Source organism: Jaculus jaculus, chromosome 8 (genome assembly GCF_020740685.1).
Source record: "Jaculus jaculus isolate mJacJac1 chromosome 8, mJacJac1.mat.Y.cur, whole genome shotgun sequence".
Lineage (NCBI taxonomy): Eukaryota > Metazoa > Chordata > Mammalia > Rodentia > Dipodidae > Jaculus > Jaculus jaculus.
The window spans coordinates 58,516,293-58,539,441 of record NC_059109.1 but is presented as its reverse complement, the minus strand read 5'-3'; the positions used below and the strand labels follow the sequence as shown (position 1 = coordinate 58,539,441).

Below are 23,149 nucleotides of genomic sequence, written 5' to 3'. Positions count from 1 at the left end.
GCACAAGGTGGCACATGCATCTGGTGTTCATATGCAGTGGCTAGAGGCCTTGGTGTACCATTCTGGACTTTGCAGTGCCTGGAGGCCCCCCCAAAAAACAATTTTTTTAAATATTTTATTTGTAAGCAGAAAATGTGTGAATGGGTGCACCAGGGCCTCTAGCTGTTGCAGATGAACTCCAGATACATGTGCCACTTTGTGTATCTGGCTTTACATGGGTACTGGGAATCAAACCCAGGTTATTAGGCTTTGCAGGAAAGTACAGTAACCAGTGAGCAATCTCTCCAGCTCCACCCCCAAAGTTTTTTTTTTTTTTGCTTGGTTTTTTTTTTTTTTTTTTTTTTTTACAAAGTACTAGTTTAGGCTGGAGAGATGACTTAGCAGTTAAAATGCTTGCCTTCAAAGCCTAAGGACCCTGGTTTAACTCTCCTGAATCCACATAAGCCAAATGCACATGTGATGCATGCATCTGGAGTTTGTTTCTAGTAGCTAGAGGCATGTTTGTGCCCATTTGCTTTCTTTCTCTCTCAAATAAAAGTATTTTTTAATACGAGTTCATTTTTTCCTGTTGCTATATATGCTATCCCATTTATGAACATATTAATTTATCCACTCTTCTGGAAGGAAGAGGGTATTGAGACGATCTCACTCAGTAACCCAAGCTAGCCTTGAATTCATGGTAATCCACCCGCCTCAAACGTCCAGAGTGCTCCACCATGCCTGGACCATTCTACTCTTTTTTATCTTTTATTTTTCTTTCTTTTCTTTTCTTTTTTTTTTTCTTTTTTTTTTTTTTTTTGATTTTCGAAGTAGGGTCTCACTCCAGCCCCAGGCTGACCTGTAGTTCACTATGGAGTCTCAGGGTGGCCTCAAGCTCACTGCAATCCTCCTACCTCTGCTTCCTGAATACTGGGATTAAAGGCACGCCACCATGCCCGGCTCCCATTCTACTCTTGATGGAATATGACTTGGAATTTTTGTCAGTTACAAGTAATAGGAATATGAACTTTTTGCACCTCTTTCTGAGCATTTACTACATTTCTTCAGCGTACATACCAGAGGATTTAATCACTAGTAGATGGGGTTTGTGTACATTTAAGTTTCCTAAGCAAGACCAAACTGTCCTTTGATGCTACTGTATAAAAACTGGCACAGTAGTTTACAAGAGTTCCTATATCTTCACACTGTAATACATATAAATTTTTACCCATCTTGTTAGTGTATGTTACTTTTGTTAGTACTAGAGTATTTCCCAAGTGTTATATGTGTGTATGAATGGGTGCACCAGGGTCTCTTATCACTGCAACTAAACAATACACAGACTCATGCACCACTCTGTGCACTTGGCTTTACTTGAGTGTTAGGGAAATGAATGTGGGCTGGTAGGCTTTGCAAACAAGCACCTTCAATCAACTCCCCAGTACTAACGTTAAAAAAAATTTTTTTTCTAGTACTTTTGCCTTTTGCATGCCAGATAAAAACTACCATTGAAAGCCAGGCGTGGTGGCACACGCCTTTAATCCCAGCACTCAGGAGGCAGAGATAGGAGGATCACCATGAGTTCAAGGCCACCCTGAGACTACAGAGTGAATTCCAGGCCAGCCTGAGAGAGAGTGAGACCCTTCCTTGGGTGGGGGGGAACCTATCACTGAGCTGTATTCCTCAGTCCTGCTGTATTCCACAGTCCTATGTCCTCATCTCTAAAATACTTGTTTAGGGACTGGAGGAGGTGGCTTAGTTAAAAAGTGCTTGCTAATATGATGGAGAATGGAATTTCAAATGGGAAAGTGTGGGGGTGGGGAGGGAGGGAATTACCATGGGATATATTTTATAATCATAGAAAATGTTAATAAAATTAAAAAAAAAAAGTGCTTGCTGCTGCATGTTCTCCCTCATATGTGGATCCTAGCTAAATGATTGGGCTTCTGTGTGAGAAGGAAAAAACTCAGTAGCAGAGGCCAGTAAGTTAAAAAGGAGATATAAAGGGAAGAGAAAGGAAGGGAGGAGGGTACTTAATAGGTTGGTATTGTATATATGTAAGTAGAAGAATAGATTAACGGAGTTGAAAAGGCCCAAAGTAAGGTCAGGGGAAGAGATTGAGTAAAGGAAAGGTGGAGGGAGGGCTAATCAAAATCTAAGAGGATGCAAATAAATCATATGGAATCCTCTGGTTTCAGACAATGGAACACTCAGGAGCCATAGATCGTTGTTAGAAAATTTTCAGTGCCAGGGATGGGATACCTTCCAGTGAGTTGTTGGCCAGGGAGGTCCCTGATGCCCCCAAAACATGATAAGCCATTGCCGAGGCCCTTGGTTTCCCACCAGGAATAGATGGTTAAGACCCTATTGCTGAAGACTCCACATGGGCTGCAAGGCCACTGAGAAATCCTGCTAGACCTGAGCTGATAACCTCCTCCATGTAGACCAGCTGACTGAAAGCTGGAAGAAGCCAGTCTACATGTAGTGCAATGGGAAAAAGATACCACCAGTGAAGATACTCAACAATGAACACTGCAAGCCTTATAATTGGCCAGCCAGGCCAAATGAACCAACAGGTGCAATACTGGCAGGTCTGAAACCAACTGCCCTCCAATTGGACTGGAGTCCCGCTCCATAGGGGGGAACACATCCCTGATATTGAAAACTTAAAACAGGTAATCATGAGCCCTAGGGGTGTAACATCTGCTGATGTCTGGAAAAATGTATATACTATGCTTATCAAGCTGCCCAGTAAACACTTCTCTTAATATTTATACCCTTATGTTAACGCTCCTCTCACTTTGGGTACAGAATCTTCTCTTTTCAGATAGCAGTGACCTTGGGATGACTCAGAAGGTATCACAGTGCTGGAAAGAAGTGCCTGGAGTACTGAATAACATCTCGATCACACCTTCCAAGGCTCAGGGTCTAATGCTGAAGAAGTGGCAGAAAGAATGTAAGAGCCAAAGGAAGGGTAGGACTCCTTACAACATGCTCCTCCAGACATAAAATGGCCTGGATATCCATGACCTCATGGCACTACCTACACAAGACAATCATAAGAGGAGGAAAAGATCATGACATCAAAATAAAAGAGAGACTGATTGAGATGGGGAGAGAATATGATGGAGAATGGAATTTCAAAGGGGAAAGTGGGGGGGGGGGTGAGGGAGGATATTACTATGGGATATTTTTTATAATCATGGAAAATGTTAATAAAAATTGAGAAAAAATTCAGGGGCTAGAGAGATGGCTCAGTGATTAAGGCGTTTGCCTGAAAAGTCTAACGACTAGCGTTTGATTCCCTAGTACCCTCATAAAGCCAGATGTACAAAGCTGAGTGATTAGAATGGTGCACCCATTCTCTCTCTGTCTCAAATAAATAAATAAATATAAATAAATAAAATAAAAAGTGCTTGCTTAGAAAGCCTGCTATTCCATGTTCAATTCCCCAGTACCCATGTAAAGCTAGGTGCACAAAGCAGAGGTACATATGTCTGGAGTTGGTGTGCAGCAATAATAGGTCCTAATATGTATGCACACATACACACACACACACATTCAAATAAATAAAATACTTGTTCAAATATTTTGCCAATTTTTTTTTGTTTTTTTTTTATTTTTATTTTTATTTATTTGAAAGCGACAGACAGAAAGAGGTAGAGAGAGAGAGAGAATGGGCGCGCCGGGGCTTCCAGCCACTGCAGACAAATTCGATGTGTGCGCCCCCTTGTGCATCTGGCTAACATGAGTCCTGGGGAATCGAGCCTCAAACCAGGGTCCTTAGGCTTCACAGGCAAGTGCTTAACAACTAAGCCATCTCTCCAGCCCTATTTTGCCAATTTTTAATTGGATTTTCTCTGATGTACAGCAGTTGGTATATATTTTCCACATATTAGTCTTTTTTTTTTTCCATTGGTTTTTCTAGGTAGGGTCTCACTCTGGCCCAGGCTGACCTGGAATTAACTATGTAGTCTCAGGGTGGTCTCAAGTTCACAGTGATCCTCCTGCCTCTGCCTCCCCATTGCTGGGATTAAAGGTGTGCCCCAGCCTCAATCTGTCTTTTGTTGAAGCTCTGAACTGTAAAGTACTGAAGTCTTTCATATGATTAGTGATTAGGGAATTTGTTTTTGTCTTTCGAGGTAGGTCTCACTGTAGCCCAGGCTGACCTGAAATTCACTATAGTCTCAGGGTGGCCTCGAACTCACGGCAATCCTCCTTCCTCTGCCTCCCAAGTGCTGGGATTAAAAGTGTGTGCCACCACACCCGGGTTTTTTTTGTTTGTTTGTTTGTTTTACCTTGGGATAATGAAGATTTCTTCCTGTGTTCTGTTCTGAAAGCTTTTGCACCTTTAACATGTAGATCTTCACATTTCTTTGATTTACACAGAGGAAGATTCAGTTTCTTTTTTTTTTTCTTCCTTGGAGTATCCAGTTGTTCCAATTATGTATACTCTTTAATTCTTTTAATCCTCCCTGTAGATGGAGTGACTAGTTTTATCCCTGTTTTACATTAAAACAAAACAAAAAAAAAGGAGTTTGATTTTTCAAGTTCATGGCTAGTAATTAGGCCACAAACTGAAGCTAAACAGTTTGGTTCTATAGTCTGCTCACTTACCAGCATGCTATATTTAGTGTACCTTTCAAAAGTGGAAGAGGGGGCTGGAGAGATGGCTTAGCAATTAAGGCACCTGTCTGCGAAGCCAAGGGATCTAGGTTCGATACCCCAAAGCCCATGTACACAAGGTGGTGCATGACATGCATTTGGAGTTCATTTGCAGTGGCTAGAGGCCCTAGCACACCCATTCTCTCTCTCTCTCCTCCCTTTCCCTTCCTCCCTCTTTCTCTCTCTTAAATAAAAAAAATATTTTTTAAAAATGGAAGAAGTGTTATTTTTTCCTTCAATGAATATGTGTACACACACACACACACACACACACACACACACACACACACCATCCACCTTAATTTGATCTTAGGCTCAACCACTTAATTTTCTACCCAAAAGGGCAAATCCAGAGATTAAGAAAAATAGTATTGGGAAGCCAGGTGTGGTGGCACATGCCTTTAATCCCAGCACTCAGGAGGCAGAAATAGGATCACTGAAAGTTCTAGGCCACCCTGAGACTACTTGATGAATTCCAGGTCAACCTGGGCTAGAGTGAAGCCCAACCTGGATAAACCAAAAACCAAAGCTATTGGTTTATGGGTGTAGCTCAGTGGTAGAGTGGTGACGTACCTAATATGAAGTCCTGGGCCCCTCCCACCCACCGTTCACAGGACAACTATAATGAGGGTCTAAAACCAAAAAAACACAGCAAACCTCTGTCTCTAAGATTATTTTTGCTTTTTGTTTTTTGAGGTAGGGTTCCTCTCTGGCCCAGGCTGACCTAGAAGTCACTATGTAGTCTCAGGGTGGCCTCGAACTCACAGTGATCCTACCTGTGCCTCTCAAGTGCTGGTATTAATGGCATGTACCACCACACCCAGCTCTGTCTTTAAGATTCTTAATGTTCCCTATTTTCTAGGGGGAAAACACCCTTCAAGAAGCCAGGCTTTGTACATTCTGGTTTCAGGCTACCTTCAAAACATTTGCAGATGCCAGGCGTGGTGGTACACACCTTTAATCCCAGAACTCGGGAGGCACAGGTAGGAGGATCACTGTGAGTTCGAGGCCACCCTGAGACTACATAGTGAATTTCAGGTCAGCCCGGGCTAGAGCGAGACCCTACCTCGGAAAAAAGAAAAAAGCAGACATCTAAAGGGTTTCACAGAACGAACCTTACATGACTTTTACACATGCTATTCCTGCCACCATCTTATAAATTCCACTTCTTTCAGAACACTCTGAAACTCTGCTTTGAGAGAGAGTCCTTCCCTGAAGTGCAGAATAAGCCAGTCACCTGCTATGTGTGCTTGTAGCATATTCAATTCCTTCAACACCCAACAGTCCTAATTTTATGTTTACAATTGTGTCATTCTCTAACTAGATTATAAATTTTGTGAAGAAACAGGTTGGCTGTTCTTAATTTTTTTACGCTAGAATCTTGATTTCACACCTTAAACTTTATTAAGTGAATAATTTTAAAATTAAATCTTGACATTTTTAAAAAATATATTTTACTTAGTTGCAAGCAGAGAAATACAAACAGACACACAGAGAGAGTATGGGCACACCAACACCTCTAGGAACTGCAAACAAACTCCAGATGCATGTGCTTTCAGCTTTATGTGGGTACTGGAGAATGGAACCCTGGTCATTAGGCTTTTCAGGCAAATGCCTTAATCTCTGAACCATCTCTCCAGCCCTAAGAAAATATTTTAATAAACTTTTCAGCCAAAGTTTAAATGCAGAAAATTAAAGAGAATAGCACTTAGGTGAGTGTATTGTGTCTTATCACAATCATTATTACCATTAAGATTGAATCCAGCATTGTGGTACATGCCTGTTATCCCAGCATTTGTGAGGTGGAGGCAAGAAGATCAAGAGTTCAAGGTCATCAGCTACACAATGATTATTAGACCAGCCTGGCATATATGAGACCCTCTCTCCTCAAAACACCAAAAAAGGGCCAGGTGTGATGGTGCATGCCTTTAATCGCAGCACTTGGGAGGCAGGGGTAGAAGGATCACTGTGAGTTCAAGGCCACCCTGAGACTAATTCCAGGTCAGCCCTAAGTGAGATCCTACCTCAAAAAAAAAGGGGGGGGGCTGGTGAGATGGCTTAGCAATTAAAGAAGCTTGCATGCAAAGCCTAAGGACCCTAGTTCAAGGCTCAATTCCCCAGGACCCACATTAGCCAGATGCACAAGGGAGCGCACACGTCTGGAGTTCATATGCAGTGGCTGGAGGCCCTGGCGTGCCCATTCTCTCTCTCTCTCTCTCTCTGCCTGTCGCTCTCAAGTAAATAAAAATAAACAAAAAATTATAAAAAATATTTTTTAAAAAACACCAGAAAAAGACACCAAAAAAACAAAAGCCCACAAGTTTATTATGTAGGGTTACAGTCACCTTCTCAATGCTGGGACAAAGACCAGAGTTACTTTGGCTTCATGGTGGCAAAGAAAGCATGCATGAGAACAGGCTGGACATCACCTCTACGCAGCAGGTTGCAAACATCAGCAAGACAGTGAGATGGGATGTAACATCCATAAGCCCACCCCCAACAACACACCTCCTCCAGCAAGGCTCCACCTCCAAAATTGCTATCAGATGGGTACCAAGAATTCAGAACACGCCCGGATGTGGTGGTGCATACCTTTAATCCCAGCACTTGGGAGGCAGAGGTAGGAGGAACACCATGAGTTCAAGGCCACCCTAAGAATACAGAGTGAATTCCAGGTCAGCCTGGGCTAGAGCAGGACCTTATCTCAAAAAAAACAAAAAATAAAAGCTGGGCACGGTGGTACATGCCTTTAATCTCAGCACTCAGGAGGCAGAGGAAGGAGGATCTCTTGAGAGTTTGAGGTCACTCTGAGACTACATAGTGAATTCCAGGTCAGCCTGAGCTAGAACAAGATCCTACCCTGAAAAAAAGGGAAAAAAAAAAAGAGTGAAGAATTCAGAACACGTCAGTTTATGGGAACAACTGATACAAACCATAACATATAGTCAACTTATTAACCTATATAACATTATATATCTATTTTACATAAGAAAAAAATAAGGCATGAAAGATGGCTCAGCACTTAAAAGGCACTTGCTTGAAAAGCCTGACAGCCTAGGTTCCATTCCCCAGCATCCACACAAAGCAAATGTGAAGTGGCACCTGCATCTGTGATCCTAATATGCCTACAACAATGACAACGGGAGGAAGGACCAGGAAAATATGAATCTTTTGAGCCAGCCAGTCTGATTTTCCTTGGCAGTCTGGCAGTTATTTGCAGTGGCAAGAGACCCTGTCTCAAAGAAAGTAGAACACAGAGACTTCAAAGTTGTCCTCTGACCTCCATAAGTGTGTCATGACATATGCCCCCAACATACAAATAAATAATTTTTTTTTTTTTTTTTTTTTAGTTTTTTGAGGTAAGTAAGGTCTTGCTGTAGCCCAGGCTGATCTGGAACTCACACTATGTAGCTCCAAGCTGGTCTTGAACTAACCATGATTTTCCTACCTCTGCCTCCCCAGTGTTGGGATTAAAGGTATGTGCCACCATGCCCAGCAATAAAAAATTTAATATAAGAAAAATGCTTTATCAGAATTCACATAACTGATCCATGTAAGAAGAGCAGCAAATCAACATAATCCCACTTCTATTTTCTGACCAACTGTGCATCTTAGATCAATGGACTCAAGGGGCATTGACTGATCTGTGATTAGCAATTAAAGGTGCTTTCAAAGATAGGTATTAGGACACCAGTGAACTAAAACAATTCCAGGTTGACCTCAAACTCACTGTGATACTGATGACCTTGAGACTCCTGATCCTCCCTACCTCCACCTCCCAAGTGCTGGGGTTACAAGTGTGTGCCACCACATATGGCAAAGTAAGCATGTTTTTGTAATATTTATTATTTATTTGAGAGAGAGAATAGGTGGACTAAAGCCTCCAGTCAATGCAAGCAACCTCCAGCCACAATATGACACTTTGTGAATCTGGCTTTATGTGGGTACTGGGGAATCGAACCAACAAGCAAATGCCTTTAACAGCTGAGCCTTCTCACCAGTCCTGCTTTTTGTTTATTTTTTTCTGGTACTAAGAATTGAAGGCAGAATTTCATGCACGCTAGGCAAGTACTCTACCATTGAGCTATATCTACAACTCTAAAACAAGGCAAATAGCTACAAAACCTGGACAGCAGACTTTCTCATCTAAGAACAGCCTTATCAGGTATGATGGCACATACCTGTAATCCTAGCGTTCAGGAGGAGAAGGAGGCAGAAGAATCAGGAGTTCAAGGCCAGCCTGGCCTACATAGGGAATTTGAAGTCAGCCTAGGCTACATAAGACCCTATTTCAAAAATAGAAAAAGAACAGCTTCACAAGTCATTTGGAAAAACACACATAAACAAACCACACACCCCATTCATTTTTACTTTCACTTTATTTTGCTTTTGACACAGGGTTTTGTGTATTCCAGGATGGCCCCCAACTTTCTATGCAGCTAAGGATGACTGAGCTGGTGAACTTTCTGCCTCTTCCTCTCAACTGCTGAGCCACTATGTCCAGCATCCCCCATTCATTAAAAATGACCACATATCATCTGTTGTTGAAGATAGAAAGCCTTCTGAATCTGATACTCACATCTCAGATCTGTGTCACTTTTCTTGGTTGGAACAATCAGGAATCATGTCCTTCAGAATCTTCATTAGTGAATTTAAGTGAGTATGCGTTAGCATTATCCGCTCTTTTAGCTGGGAAGAGAATACAAAATTGTCAAGGAATCTTACATTAACTCTAAATTTGGTTGTAATGTCACTTCAGATTTATGCAATTTTAGGCTCTGAGGAGATGGCTCAGTGGATAACAGCACTTGCAGCATGAAAGCATGAGGACCTGAGTTCAATTCCCAGCACCCACATAAAAAGGCAGGTGTGATGGCTTATTTCTGTACTGCTCTCCTATTTGTGACACTGCCCTGAAACAAACTGCTCAACAATCCTAACCAGTTAAAATCAGACACCCTTTGTATGGATTAAAATGAGTGTTTTGAGTTTTCACTAACTGTCTCCAGTAAATTCTATCAATTAAATGGCTGTGCTTGTGAAACTACTACTGTACTGTGGATATAGCTCAGTAGCAAAGCATGTGCAAGGCCATGGCTCCAATTCTCAACACCAAAAAAAAAAAAAGAAAAAGAAAGAAAAGCACTTAATAATTCTTTCACACTATTTCTGTTTGTTGTTTTTTTTTTTTCAAGGTAGGGTTTTGCTCTAGCCCAGGCTGACCTGGAATTCAATTCACCATGTAGTCTGAGGCTAGCTTTGAACTCATAGAGACCCTTCTACCTCTGCCTCTCAAGTACTGGGATTAAAAACATGTGCCACCATGCCCAGCTTTCACCACTATTTCTTGTAAGACATTCAAACAACAGATCTATGTAAGATGGCAATGTCCATGCCCAACAAAAAGAATACAGTCATACAGGAGTTGAGCACCCCTCCTCCTAAACTAGATCTTAAAATATGGCTTTAGTGGTCTGGGGAGAAGGCTTAGTGGTTGGAGATGATTACTTGCAAAGCATATCAGCATTGGTTCATTCACCAGTACCTATGTAGAGCCAGATTCAAAGTGGCACATGTGCGGCCCTCCCACACATACAAATAAGCAGATTGGGGGGTTTTTTGTTGTTTTTTAGTTTGTTTGGGGTTTTTTTGCTTTTTCTCTAATTTTGGTTTTTCCAAGTAGGGTCTCATACTAACCCAGGATGACCTGGAACTCACTCTGTAGTTCCAGGCTGGCCTTGAACTCACAGTGATCCTCCTACCTTTGCCTCCCAAGTGCTGTAATTTAAAAAATACAAATTGCTAGGCCGGACGTGATGGTGCACACCTTTAATCCCAGCACTTGGGAAGCAGAGGTAGGAGGATCACTGGGAGTTCCAGGCTACCCTGAAACAACATAATGAATTCCAGGTCAGCCTGAGCTACAGTGAAACCCCATGTCAACCCTCCCTCCCCAAATATGGGGAGCGAGAGAGAGCTTAGCAGTTAAGGCACTTGCTGGCAAAGCCAAAGGACTCAGGTTCAACTCCCCAACAGCCACATAAAGCCAGATGCACAAGATGGTGCATGTGTCTGGAGTTCCTTTTCAGTGGCTAGCCCGTTCTCTCTCTCTCTCAAATAAGTAAATAAAATACTAAAAATATATATATGAGCCAGGTATGGTGGCACACGCCTTTAATCCCAGCACTTGGGAGGCAGAGGTAGGAGGATTGCCGAGAGTTCGAGGCCACCCTGAGACTACATAGTTAATTCCAGGTCAGTCTGGACCACAGTTGAGACCCTATCTCGAAAAAAAAGAAAAAAAGTATATGTATTGTTTCACCATTTTGCTTCTCGTAAATTCAATCAAGAACAAAGTATCCAAGCTTATTAGCATATCACACCACTGTATCATCCTTAAATTCATTGGTACAAATTACCAAGAACTGTCAATATTAAGAGATAGAATATAAACCTGATCCACAGCATTACTTGAAAAAAGGGGAATGGGCATGGTTGTGTACACCTTTAATCCCAGCACTCAGGAAGCAAAGGTAGGAGGAGTGCCATGAGTTCAAGGCCAGCCTGGAGCTACAGAGTGAGTTCCGGTTCAGCCTGGACAAGAGTGAGACCCAACCTCAGGAGAAAAAAAAAGGGGGGGTAGGGCTGGAGAGATTTCTCAATGATTAAAGGTGCTTAATTACAAAGCCTGTTAGCCCAAGTTCAATTCCCCAGCATCTATATAAAGGCAGATACAAAAAAGGTACATGTGCCGGGTGTGGTGGCGCACGCCTTTAATCCCAGTACTCGGGAGGCAAAGGTAGGAGGAGCACCGTGAGTTCAAGGCCGCCCTGAGACTCCATAGTGAATTCCAGGTTAGTCTGAACTAGACTGAGACCCTACCTCGAAAAAAAAAAAAAAAAGGTACATGTATCTGGACTGAGAATGGTGGTGCATGCCTTTAATCCCAGCACTTGGGAGGTACAGGTAGGTGGATCATTGTCGAGTTCGAGGCCACCCTGAGACTACATAGTGAATTACAGGTCAGCCTGGGCTAGAGCGAGACCCTACCTCGAAAAACCAAAAGAAAAACAGGTACATGTATCTGGCATTTGTTTGCAGCGGCAAAGATGCTGGTGCGTACATACCTATACACACATCCATGTAAATAAGTAAAAAAAAAATTAATTTTAAAAGGGCTGAGCCAGGGGCTAGAGAGATAGCTTAGTGGTTAAGGCACTTGCCTGCAAAGCCAAAGGACCTAGGTTCAATTCCCCAGGACCCAAATAAGCCAGATACACAAGGTGGTGCATGTATCTGGAGTTCATATGCAGTGGCCAGAGGCACTGGTGCACCCATTCCCTCTCTATCTACCTCCATTTCTTAAATAAAAAAAAAATTCATATATATACACACACACACACACATACATACATACATATATATTTATACTTATATTTATATTTATATTTATATTTATATTTATATTAAAAGGGGAGGGTGGTGCTGAGCCCGGCATGGTGACTCATGCCTTTATCCCAGCACTTGGGAGGCAGAGGTAGGATTGCTATGAGTTCAAGGCTACCCGAGACTACATAGGGAATTCCAGGTCAGCCTGGGCTAGAGTGAGACCCTACCTCAAAAAAAAAAAGGGGGGGGGATGAGAAGGTGGTTGGTTAAAGGTGTTTGGTTGCAAAACCTTCTAGCCTATATTCAATTCCCAAGCCATTCACACAGTTGAATGTAAAAAGTGGCACAAATTTCTAGTGTTCATTTGCAGTGGGAGGAGGCCCACACATACCCATACACATGCACGTGCACACACATATATCATAAATTTAAAATAATTTTTTAAAAAGAGAAAATGTTATATTAAATCATACAACCAGTTTTACCTCTGTAATTTTTTCTGGTAGAGGTACATGGTGAATATCCATCTCAGATGCATTTACTATGGCTTTTGTTTTTAAAAGATAGCTAGATAGAAAACACGGAGAAAAATGTTAATTAATATTACCAGTTAGCACAATTTACTCTCTAAAATATCTATCTAGGGCTGGAGAGATGACTTAGCAGTTAAGGCACTTGTCTGTGAAACCTAAGGACCCAGGTTCGATTCCCCAATACTCATGTAAGCAAATGCTGGTGTGCCTGTACTCTCACTCACTCACTCACTCTCTCTTTCTCTCTGTACCTTCCTCTTTCTCTCTCTCACTCACAAATAAGTAAATAATTTACACACATATATATATATATATGTATACATATATAAAGCCTGCCTCCTGAATGATTTCAAGTTTCATGGTGTACTTCATTGGGGGAAAAAAAATCTCAACTCAAGTAGAAAATGTACCCATTCTCATTTATTCCCAAGGGAAAACTTACCTCAGGACAAACATCAGGGCCATATGAATAATGACGAGTAAAGGATTCCCAAGCCAAGTGAATCATGAACATAAATTTTAAGATTATGAGATATGAGTACTATCTTTTTCCCTCAAAGTTAATTCATTAAGCATTCAATATTAACTTATATTATTTAATTAGTAATGCAGACACTATACATATTCACATTTCACATCCTACTAGCCTGACATCAATATGAAGAGACTGTATGCAGGACAGAGGCACCCAGCGAGGAGTGTAGTATATGAAAATGTGCTCACTCTGCTGAAAACCCATCTTTCCTCTTCCAAGCTGCCCATTTGGGGGAAGTGGAGACACCATTATACCCGACTCACTGGTACGGACCCAAAAAAAGCCTTTTGTTTTTAGGTTATTATGATTCTTCTAAAGGCAAGCAAGTGTCTTAAAAAGATTGTTCCTTTTCCTGTCCCTTCTGGACCCTCTCACCTCAGAAGGAGAACAAGTGACTGTGGTCATGGCTGATCTAAGGCAGGTATGCTTACACTGGCTGTGACACATGGGACAGGAAAGAGATGGTTTGGAAACCTAACTGTGGGAAAATGGCTGAGGGCTGTTTGCAGTATACCCATTTCTGCCATACTAAAGGAAGCTGCATATCCCAAAGGCACTTTGTAGTGGATATGCTTTGATTTCTTTGAGTATTAAATCTTTAAAATAATGCTTCAATTTTTCTTCATTTAATGTACTTGTGTATTTTTAGAGAACTATTTCTTTTTCTCTTTAAATTTATGTCTACATAGGAATTATCTAAGAAGAAATTAGAAGCCAGGCATATGATGGCACCCACCTAAAATTCTAGCATTTGGGGCTGGGGAGAAGGCTTAGTGGCTAAGGCACTTGCCTGTGAAGCCTAAGGACCCAGGTTTGATTCTCCAGGTCCCATGTAAGCCAGATGCACATAGTAGTGTATGCATCTGGAGTTCATTTGTAGTGGCTGGAGGCCCTGCACACCCATATTTTCTTTTTCTCTCTCTCTCATCCTCTCTCATAAATAAATAAAAAATAAATCAGAAAAAAAATTTTTTTTTTAATTCTAGTAGAATTTTGGAAGGCAGAAGCAGGAAGATTGTGACAAGTCACCACAAGTTCAGGGCCAGCCTAGGATATATATCAAGTTCCAGACCAGCCAGGGCTACATAGAAAGATCCTGTCCAGAAATAAATATAATGAAGAGGAGGAACAAAATATCCTATTTCAAGTATATTTCCTGATAGAAATCTACAAGGAACAAATGGCAAACCCAATAACACAGTAAGCAGCATCATAGTAAAAGATGGGCTTTCCTTGTCCATTTTATTGTTTAGGCACCCATAACACAGCTTCAGACACTTAAGTACACTGAATGGAGAAAAATGGATGTGTTTATATATATTTTTTTTTATTGCTATTGAAACTAGGTCTCAATAACTAAAGCTGGTCTCCAACTTTTGATTCTCTAACCTCAACTTCCCAAGTGCTGGCTTGGATTACAAGCACGAGCCACCAGAAGACTTTATGTTTTGCACAAGAAAAATGAACACTGGGGTAATGGATTCAAATCTTAACTCTCTCATCTTTCTAAAAGCCTGTTTAATTATATATAAGAAAGAACTTGGGCCAGGCATGGTAGGTATGCCTTTAATGACAGTACTTGGGAGACTAAGGTAGGAGAATGACTTTGAGGCCACCCTGAAACTACAGAGTGAATTCCAGGTCAACCTGGGCTAGAGTGAGACCATCTCTCTCAAAAAAAAAAAAAAAAAAAAAACTCAGTGTGTAGGGTAGTGAGGAACTGGGCACCCTGCTGGGTAACTGTAATCCCAACACGAGGGAGATTGATAGACACAGGGGAATGAGGAGTTTAAAGTCATCCTCAACCACAAAGATAAATTCCAGGTCAGCTTGGATTATATGAGACCCTACCTCAAAACAAAAATAGAAAATGAAAGGCATAATGCCTGGCACAAACCAGCTTATCAACAGCTGACTTTTTGTTTTGGTTTGGTTTTTGGGTTTGTTTTTTGTTTTTGTTTTTGTTTTTCGAGACAGGGTCTCACTCTAGCTCAGGCTCACCTGGAATTCACTATCTTTTCACAGGGTAGCCTCAAACTCATGGCGATCTTCCTACCCCTGCCTCCCAAGTGCTGGGATTAAAGGTGTGTGCCACCACACCCGGCTCTCAACAGCTGATTTTTATTTAAGACTTTCAACTAGACTTAAGCAGTTCAGGCTTGTAATCCCAACTATTTGGGAGGCTGAGGTAGGACTGAAAGTTAAAGGCTTACTTGCGTGGACTACAGAGTTCAATTCAGTGAGACTATTTCAAATCAAAAACCAGGGCTGGAGAGATGGCTTAGCGGTTAAGCGCTTGCCTGTGAAGCCTAAGGACCCCGGTTCGAGGTTCGGTTCCCCAGGTCCCACGTTAGCCAGATGCACAAGGGGGCGCACGTGTCTGGAGTTCGTTTGCAGAGGCTGGAAGCCCTGGTGCGCCCATTCTCTCTCTCTTCCTCTATCTGTCTGTCTCTCTCAAATAAATAAATAAATAAAATTTTAAAAAATATTTAAAAAAAAAAAAAAAACCAAAAAGGAGATGTGTGTGGTGGTGTGGAGGCAGAGGTAGAAGGATCGTTGTGAGTTCAAGGCCACCCTAGACTATATAGTTAATTCCAGGTCAGCCTGGACCAGAATGAGACCCTACCTCGAGGGAAAAAAAAAAAAAAAGGAGGCTGGAGGGAGGGCTATTACAGTGCTTGCCTGCAAAGCATAAGGACCCAGGTTCAATTCCCTAGGACCCATGTAAGCCAGATGGCACAAGGTCACAAGGTGGCACATGTGTCTGGAGTTGGTTTGCAGTGGCTGAAGACCCTGATCCACCCATTCATTCAATCTGCTTCCCCCCCCCTCTCTCTCTCCAATAAATAAATAAAAGTATTTTTCTTAAAAAACCAAAAAGGGGCTAAGAATATAGCTCAGTGATTTTTCTTTGCATCTGGGTGTAAAATATAGAAGTACCCCAAATGTAGTGCTTTCACTTTCCAAGTTTAGTGCCACTACCATCTACAAATAACGAGCATCTGCAGGCCCTCATCTCAAATTCCTGTGGTACAAAATCTGATGGGCTTAGCTTGGATCAGTTGTAAATGCTCTTTTTGTCCTCTTCCCCTCCCTTTTCCCTCTCTAGCTCCTACCCTCTCTCTTTGATAGGGTCCCCTGTAGCCCAAGTTGGCTTCGAACTATGTAGCTGAGGATAACCTTGAATACTTGATCCCTTCCGCCTCCACCTACCAAGTACTTGGATTATAGGCTCACACTACCATGCCCAGCTAGGGTCTCAAGTATAAATTACTGTGCTTTCTTCAATTGTCTTTTTAGACAGGGTCTCACACTCTGTAACCTAGGCTAGTCTCCCTGAGAAGTCACTATGCAGACCATGGCCTTGAAGTCAAGACAATCTGCTTGCCTCAACCTTCCAAGTGCTGGGATTATAGGCATGAGCTACCATGCCAGCTTGGGTCAGTTGGAAGTTCTTGATCTCATATCCAGAAGTGGTATCACCAATGACACAATCATAGACACAAAGTCTCATCCTAGAGGAGAGATATGAAGCAGGGCATAAAACCAAAAAGTATCTATGGCAACACTATTTCACAAAATTTACCTTCTACAATTTTTTTAATGAAGAATACCCTTTTAAATTATTCCATGGTATGACTGTTAAGACATGGAATAATGAAAATAAATCTAAAACAATTGTAATGTTCATGGTTATATTTGGGTTTTATTGGTTTTTTGTTTTTGTTTTGTAAAAAATATTAACTGACTTTTGGTGTCTTTCTTGGTACAAACACATCTGTCTTTTCAGATTTTGTAAACCTTATTTGATAAATAGTATCTTTGTACACTTACCACACCATTTTATCACAGGAAAGGCAGAAGTGACCTCTCAATGCAGCCAGAGATGCATGGGTGGAATATAAATGGAAACCAATGGGAATCCCACAGGAACTACAGAATAAGATGTTGTATGTGCTAAACAAAAAAGTAGAATATAGGAAGAAGGAAAATGTGAGAACTAATAAATAACAATCACTCTCGCCTGTTATACATATGCCTATAATCCTAGCACTTGGAAGGCTGAGGGAGGAGGATCTTGAGTACAGGCAGCCTGATATAAGCTAGACCCTATATTAAAAGATTTTTGAGCTGGGCTTGGTGGTACATGCCTTTAATCCCAGCATTCGTGAGGCAGAGGTAGAAGGATTGCTGTGAGTTCGAGGTCACCCTGAGATTACACACTGAATTCCAGGTCAGCCTGAGCTAGAGTGAGACCCTACCTCAAAAAAAAAAAAAAAAAAAAGGGCTGGAGAGATGGCTTAGCGGTTAAGCGCTTGCCTGTGAAGCCTAAGGACCCCGGTTCAAGGCTTGATTCCCCAGGACCCACGTTAGCCAGATGCACAAGGGGGCACACACGTCTGGAGTTTGTTTGCAGTGGCTGGAGGCCTTGGCGCACCCATTCTCTCTCTCTCTCTGCCTCTTTCTCTCTCAAATAAACAAACCCAAAAAAAATTTTTTTAAAAAGATTTGTAAAAGAGGTTTGGGGCTGGAGAGAGAGCTTAGCAGTTAAGGCATTTGCCTGAAAAACCAAAGGATCTCAGTTCAATTCTTTAGGACCCACATAAGCCACATGCACAAGGGGGTGCAAGTATCTGGAGTTCGTTTGCAGTGGTTGGAGGCCCTGGCATGCCCATTCTCTCTCTCTCCCAAATAAATAAATAAAATATGTTTGAAAAAGAGGGAGAGGGAGAGAGAGATTTTGGAGGGCTGGAGAGGAGGCTCAGCAGTTCACAGCACTTTTCTTGCAAAGCCTGATGGCTAGGGTTCAGTTCCTAAGTACCCACATAATACTGGATGCACAAAGTGATGCTGGTAAGAGGGGATTATTTGCAGCAGCAGGAGGCCCTGGGCATCCATTCTCATTCATTCTCTCTGTCTCTCTCCGTCCCTCCCCGCTTTTGCTGTTTCCCTTTCTCAAATATTTTTTTAAGGAGATGGGGTGCAGAGAGATGTTTGCTATACAAGCATGAAGACCTGAGTTCAGATCCTCAGCTGGGTGCACTATCAGGTGCATAAAATCTCAGCACTAGGAAGGCAGAGGCAGGATCTTTAGGTCTTGCTCAGTAGCCGATCCTGTCTTAGTGAAGTGGAGCATGATAGAGGAAGACAACATCGACTTCTGGTCCTCACATACACGCACACTCGCATGCAAACATGCATACACACCACATGTGCATACAAAAGGAAAAGATTCTTTAAAAGTCACATGGGGAGGGCTGGAAAGTTGGCTTAGCAGTTAAGGCACTTGGCTGCAAAATCTAACCACCTAGGTTCAATTCCCTCGTACCCATGCAAACCCAGCTGCACAAAGAGGTCCATGCATTTGGATTTCATTCACAGTGGCTAGAGGCCTAGTGCACCTGTCCTCTCTGTCTCTCTTCTATCTGCTTGCAAATAAATAAAATATATTTACATTACATTAGACTTATTACATCAGTAGAGGTTTTGTAAATTTCTCTATAATAAAAAAGTGTTTGGCTAGCCTGGAACTATGTAGCCAAAGATTAGCCATGAACTTGTGATCCTCCTGAGTGGTGGGATTACAGGCATTCACTACTAAATACAATGCCCAGTTTTTTTAAAGTATATTATTTATTCATTTATTACCGAGGAGAGAGAGAAAATGGGCGCACCAGGGCTTCTTGTGACAGCAAACAAACTCCAGATGCATGGACCACTTTGTGCATCTGACTTTATGTGAGTAATGGGGAATCGAACCTTGGTTGTTAGGCTTTGCAGGCATGTGCCTTAACCACTGAGCCATCTCTCCAGTTCCTGTGCCCAGTTTTATGAAGTCCTGAGGATGAACCCAGAGCTTTGTGCTGAGCAGGCAAGCATTCTACAAACGGAGCTATTTCCCCAGCCATAATAAATGTTTTAAGATGAATCAATCTATAAACACTATGGAATAAATATTTCAGCTTATTCCAAAAAGTAGTTTCCTAGTATACTTTTCTTTGAATTGGGTTATATCTTTTAGAAAAAGAGAAAAGTGCCAGGAGTGGTGGTGCACATCTTTAATCCCAGTGCTCAGGAGGCAGAGGTAGGAGGATCACCATGAGTTCGTGGCCACCCTGAGATTACATAGTGAATTCCAGGTCAGCCTGAGGTATGGTAAAACTCTACCTACAAAAACCAAAAAAATAAAAATAAAAACAAAGAAAAAGAGAAAAAGTTTTTACGTTATAAAGATTCTGGTAAAAAATAGTTATAAATAGAAGCATAACATCAGGCATCTGCTTCAAAACACTGCTGGAAGTAGGTATGGCTGTAAATGAAACAAGGTTACCCATGAACTGCTAACTGTTCAGGTTCAGTGACATGTATGCACATACTAATTATACTCTTATGTTTGAATTTGATGTAACAATTAGCAATATAAGTTAAACTGCATTTAAATAAACATTGGGTTGAATACATCCAAAGCTCAGGGTAGCCAGGTACAGGAAGGATTATTATGAGCTCTAAACCAACATGAGTTCCAGGTCAGCCTGGGCTACAGTGAAACCATACCACAAAAATCAACAAACAAATGAAGCCAGGCATGGTGGTGCACACCATTAGTCCTAGCACTTGAGAGACTGAGGTAGGAGGATCACTGTGAGTTCAAAGCCAGCCTAAGGCTACATGTCAGCATGGGATGGAGAAAGACCCTACCTTGAAAAAAAATAAAATTTATTTTTTTTTTTAAGTGAAGAGAAAAGCTGGGGATGAGCTAAAAACCTCCTCCCTGTAGACCAGCTGACAGAAAACGGGAAAAAGCTGCACAGCATGCACCTTATGGTCACCAGTGGTGAAAACAGTGGACACTGCAAGCCTCAAGTTTGGCCAACCAGGCAAAAAGACTGAACAGGAGCAATCGTGGCATGCCTGGTATGGGAGAAACCAACTGCTCTCTAATTGGACTGGAAGCCCGCTCTCTGGGAGGGAATACATGCCTGGTACTGAAAACCTAATCAAAAGCCTCTGGTGGGAGACTTCATGAGCATTAGGAGTATAACACCTGCTCTTATCTGGCTAAATGCATATATTATGCTCACCAAACTACCCTGTTAGCACTTTACCTAACGTTCATACTATATATTAATGCTACCCTCACTTTTGGTTACAGAACCTTCTCTTTTCAGATGGCAGTGATCACTGGGATAACCTAAAAGGCACCATAGTGCTAAGAATAAGTGACGGAGGAGTGTCCAGCACTGAAACATCTCTATCACACCCTCCAATGCTCAGGGTCCATTGCGAAAGAGGTGGCGGAAAGAATGTAAGACCCAAAGGAAGGGTAGGACTGTAATCATCCAGACAGAAACTGGCCTTGATATCCTTAACCTTGCAGTACCTAGTTCTACTACCTTCTCAATACCCTCATAGAAGGAAAGGATAATGACATCAAAATAAAAGAGAGGCTAATAATGAAGGGACAGAGGGGATATGATGGTGAGTGGATTTGTGAAGGGGAAAGTGGGGGAGTGGAGGGAATTATCATGGTTTATTTTCTGTAAGTATGGAAGCTGTAAATAAAAAGTAAGTTTACAAAAATTAAAATATCAGGGGCTGTTGCTGGAGAGATGGCTTAGCGGTTAGGCGCTTTTCTGTGAAGCCTAAGGACCCCGGTTCGAGGCTCGATTCCCCAGGACCCACGTTAGCCAGATGCACAAGGGGGCGCACGCGTCTGGAGTTCGTTTGCAGTGGCTGGAAGCCCTGACGCGGCCATTCTCTCTTCTCTCCCTATCTGCCTCTTTCTCTCTCTGTCACTATCAAATAAATAAATAAAAAATAAACAAAAAAATCTTTTAAGTAAAAAAATATATATATATCAAGGGTTGGAGAGATGGCTTAGCAGTTAAGCGCTTGCCTGTGAAGCCTAAGGACCCCGGTCTGAGGATTAATTCCCCAGGACCCACGTAAGCCAGATGCACAAGGGGGCACATGCGTTTGAAGTTTGTGTACAATGGCTGGAAGCCCTGGCACACCCATTCTCTCTAGCTCTCTCTCATAAATAAGTAAAATCTTTCTTTAAAACGTATGACGTATGCGTCAATTACTCACTCCTCAGTGTCATTACGTCAGGGACTACAGAATCACCAGATATCCTGTACTACTTACCTGTATTTGAGTGAACCTTCAATGCCAACCAGAAGAGGCGCTTCCAAGACGACGTTCTCGGTGACTCCTGGGAAGGCAAACGCAGGTCAGAGTACGATCCTCGGAGGGTCCCGGACAGAAAAGCCGAACAATTCCGGGGCTGCGCCCAGCAGCAGGGCGCTCGCCCGGCCAGGAGGAGAGCGGCCACCCTAACGTGCCCCGGCAACCCCGCTGCACTCACGGGAGAAAGCCACCGCCCCGAGGGAGGCGGACAGGTCCCAGGCGAGGTGCACAGTGTCGGCCAGCACGGCGTGGCAGCGCGCGCACTGGAACACGGCGCACCTGTCCGGCTGCAGCCACCCCGGCAGCCGCAGCTCCATGGGGGACACCTCCGTGACCAGCCTGCAGGGGCCGGCAGACGAGAACCCTTCCACCACCTCCGTGTCCCACTCCGCCGAGGTCCTTAAGGAAGAGGTCGTCGCCTCCTCAGGACTGTCAATCAAGGACGGCTCGGCAAAGGGCCGGCGACTCGGCCGCGAACCGGCCGCCATCTTCCCCAGCCTGCGCCTGCTTCAAACACCCGCGAGATCCCGCCCCAAGCGGACCTCCTGCGTCCTCATTGGGCGACGCGAGCCGCGGGCGCCACCGCACACCCGGCCGGGCCTCTCGACGTCAGCGTAGCAGTAAACGCGTGCAACAGCGTGCGTCTGCCCCAAATCAACCTTTCTATTGGTCAGCGGCATAAGCCCCGCCTTTTAAGTCATTTCCAACCAATGGAGATGCAGCATTCTTCATTTTTAAACTGAGTATGAATTTCTGATACAGCAACGCTTAGGGTGGCGCCAATTTTGAGCTGTACCAGAGCTTGGCTCGCAGATCTCCATGTCGCCAGGATTGCAGGACGCGATGACAGTCCCTTCCGAGGAAGAGCTGGAGTCCTTCAAGTACAGTGACCTGCAGAATTTAGCCAAGAGTCTGGGGCTCCGGGCTAATCTAAGGGTAGGTGCTGGCGGTGGGCATTTGGGTGAGCCGGGAAGGAAATGGGGACCTAGAGCAGACGCGGTGCGCTGGGACGGAGAGGGGACCCCTGGGTGACGCAGCGTGCACTCCTCGGGCTGAGAGACTTAGTTCGCTGTGGTTAAAATTCGCTAAACGGAAGAGAAAGCCATTGTGGTTGTTTTGAGCTGACTTTTGCGGGGGAAAGGCACTCATATAGACCTTTTTCCTCAAACAGGTGTTTGGGTTTGGTCATTTTTTAATTTTTTATATATTTTACTTATTTATTTGGGAGAGAGGGAGTGTGTGTGCGCTCCAGGACCTCCAGCCCTAATTTTTATTTTATAATATAGCAGGTTATACTCTTCCATCCCCTCACCCATTGTGTCATGGTATCACTATGGGGCATGAAGACCTCATTGAGTCCCTGTGGGGTAGTGGAGGCACTATGACTCAGGGTGCTCCTTCCCACACTGTGGCTCTTACAGTCTTCCCACCCTTTCATCTGCAATGTTCCATGAGCCATGGCAGGCCTGTTGGCAGTTTGATTTAGTGTTGAGTTCTCTGTAGCTTCTAGATTTCTGTTTTGATTGATCACTGTGTCTGTCACCATCACCCTGGAGCTGATTGTTAGTTAAACTAGCCCTATTCATCTCATCTCTTCCTCTGCAATTTCTCCTAAGCTCTGGCAGATGTGGTAGAGGTGGCACTTCTGGTGGTGGTTAGCCCACTATCTTCTTGTCTTATGGATCGATCTTGGTTTTCTCTGCCATCTGGCCCATCCCCTGTCCCACAAGTATGCTTTCTCAGCCGGTTGGTTTAGTTTTATTGGAAGGTCTAGCGGTACTTCCCTGGTTATCAGTATGGAAACATGGGCCCAGAGATCGTAAGGAATATGATCTAATACTGGTTGTTGTTTAGGCAA

General features: G+C 43.0%; 2 protein-coding genes across 7 annotated transcripts in view; one reads left to right on the top strand and one right to left on the bottom strand.

The window, feature by feature from the left end:
• Positions 1–3,828: 3,828 nt before the first annotated feature.
• Positions 3,829–21,793, bottom strand: Oip5 (Opa interacting protein 5). Of its 4 annotated transcripts, none has more exons than XM_045157152.1 (6): positions 21,470–21,793; positions 21,250–21,316; positions 16,936–17,058; positions 12,519–12,600; positions 9,224–9,333; positions 3,829–4,481 (listed from the first exon to the last, which is right to left on the bottom strand). In XM_045157152.1, exons 1-5 carry the CDS (start codon positions 21,777–21,779, stop codon positions 9,238–9,240), a joined length of 678 nt encoding a protein of 225 aa, XP_045013087.1. In that variant the 5' UTR covers positions 21,780–21,793; the 3' UTR covers positions 3,829–4,481; positions 9,224–9,237. The 4 variants fall into 4 exon arrangements, with proteins under 4 accessions (XP_045013087.1, XP_045013089.1, XP_045013088.1 ...); XM_045157154.1 differs by having other exon boundaries at positions 3,829–4,454; XM_045157153.1 differs by lacking the exon at positions 3,829–4,481 and adding an exon at positions 7,444–7,504.
• Positions 21,612–23,149, top strand: part of Nusap1 (nucleolar and spindle associated protein 1) — a 49,245-nt gene continuing 47,707 nt past the window's right edge. The window contains exon 1 of one of the 3 annotated variants that reach the window (XM_045157149.1): positions 21,612–22,227. In XM_045157149.1, coding sequence (XP_045013084.1) covers positions 22,111–22,227 — 117 coding nt within the window. In that variant the 5' untranslated portion in view covers positions 21,612–22,110. The remainder of the gene's footprint in view (positions 22,228–23,149) is intronic. The other 2 variants (XM_045157150.1, XM_045157148.1) reach the window with 2 other exon arrangements.

Excerpts from the sequence above, each read along its gene's own strand:
- Oip5 (XM_045157152.1), bottom strand. The coding sequence starts at position 21,779 with ATGGCGGCCGGTTCGCGGCCGAGTCGCCGGCCCTTTGCCGAGCCGTCC. Across the intron at positions 21,317-21,469 it reads CGGGGCGGTGGCTTTCTCCC|GAGTCACCGAGAACGTCGTC; the intron begins GTGAGTGCAGCG and ends TTGCCTTCCCAG. Across the intron at positions 12,601-16,935 it reads TCCTGTGATAAAATGGTGTG|CTATCTTTTAAAAACAAAAG; the intron begins GTAAGTGTACAA and ends TTTTCTATCTAG.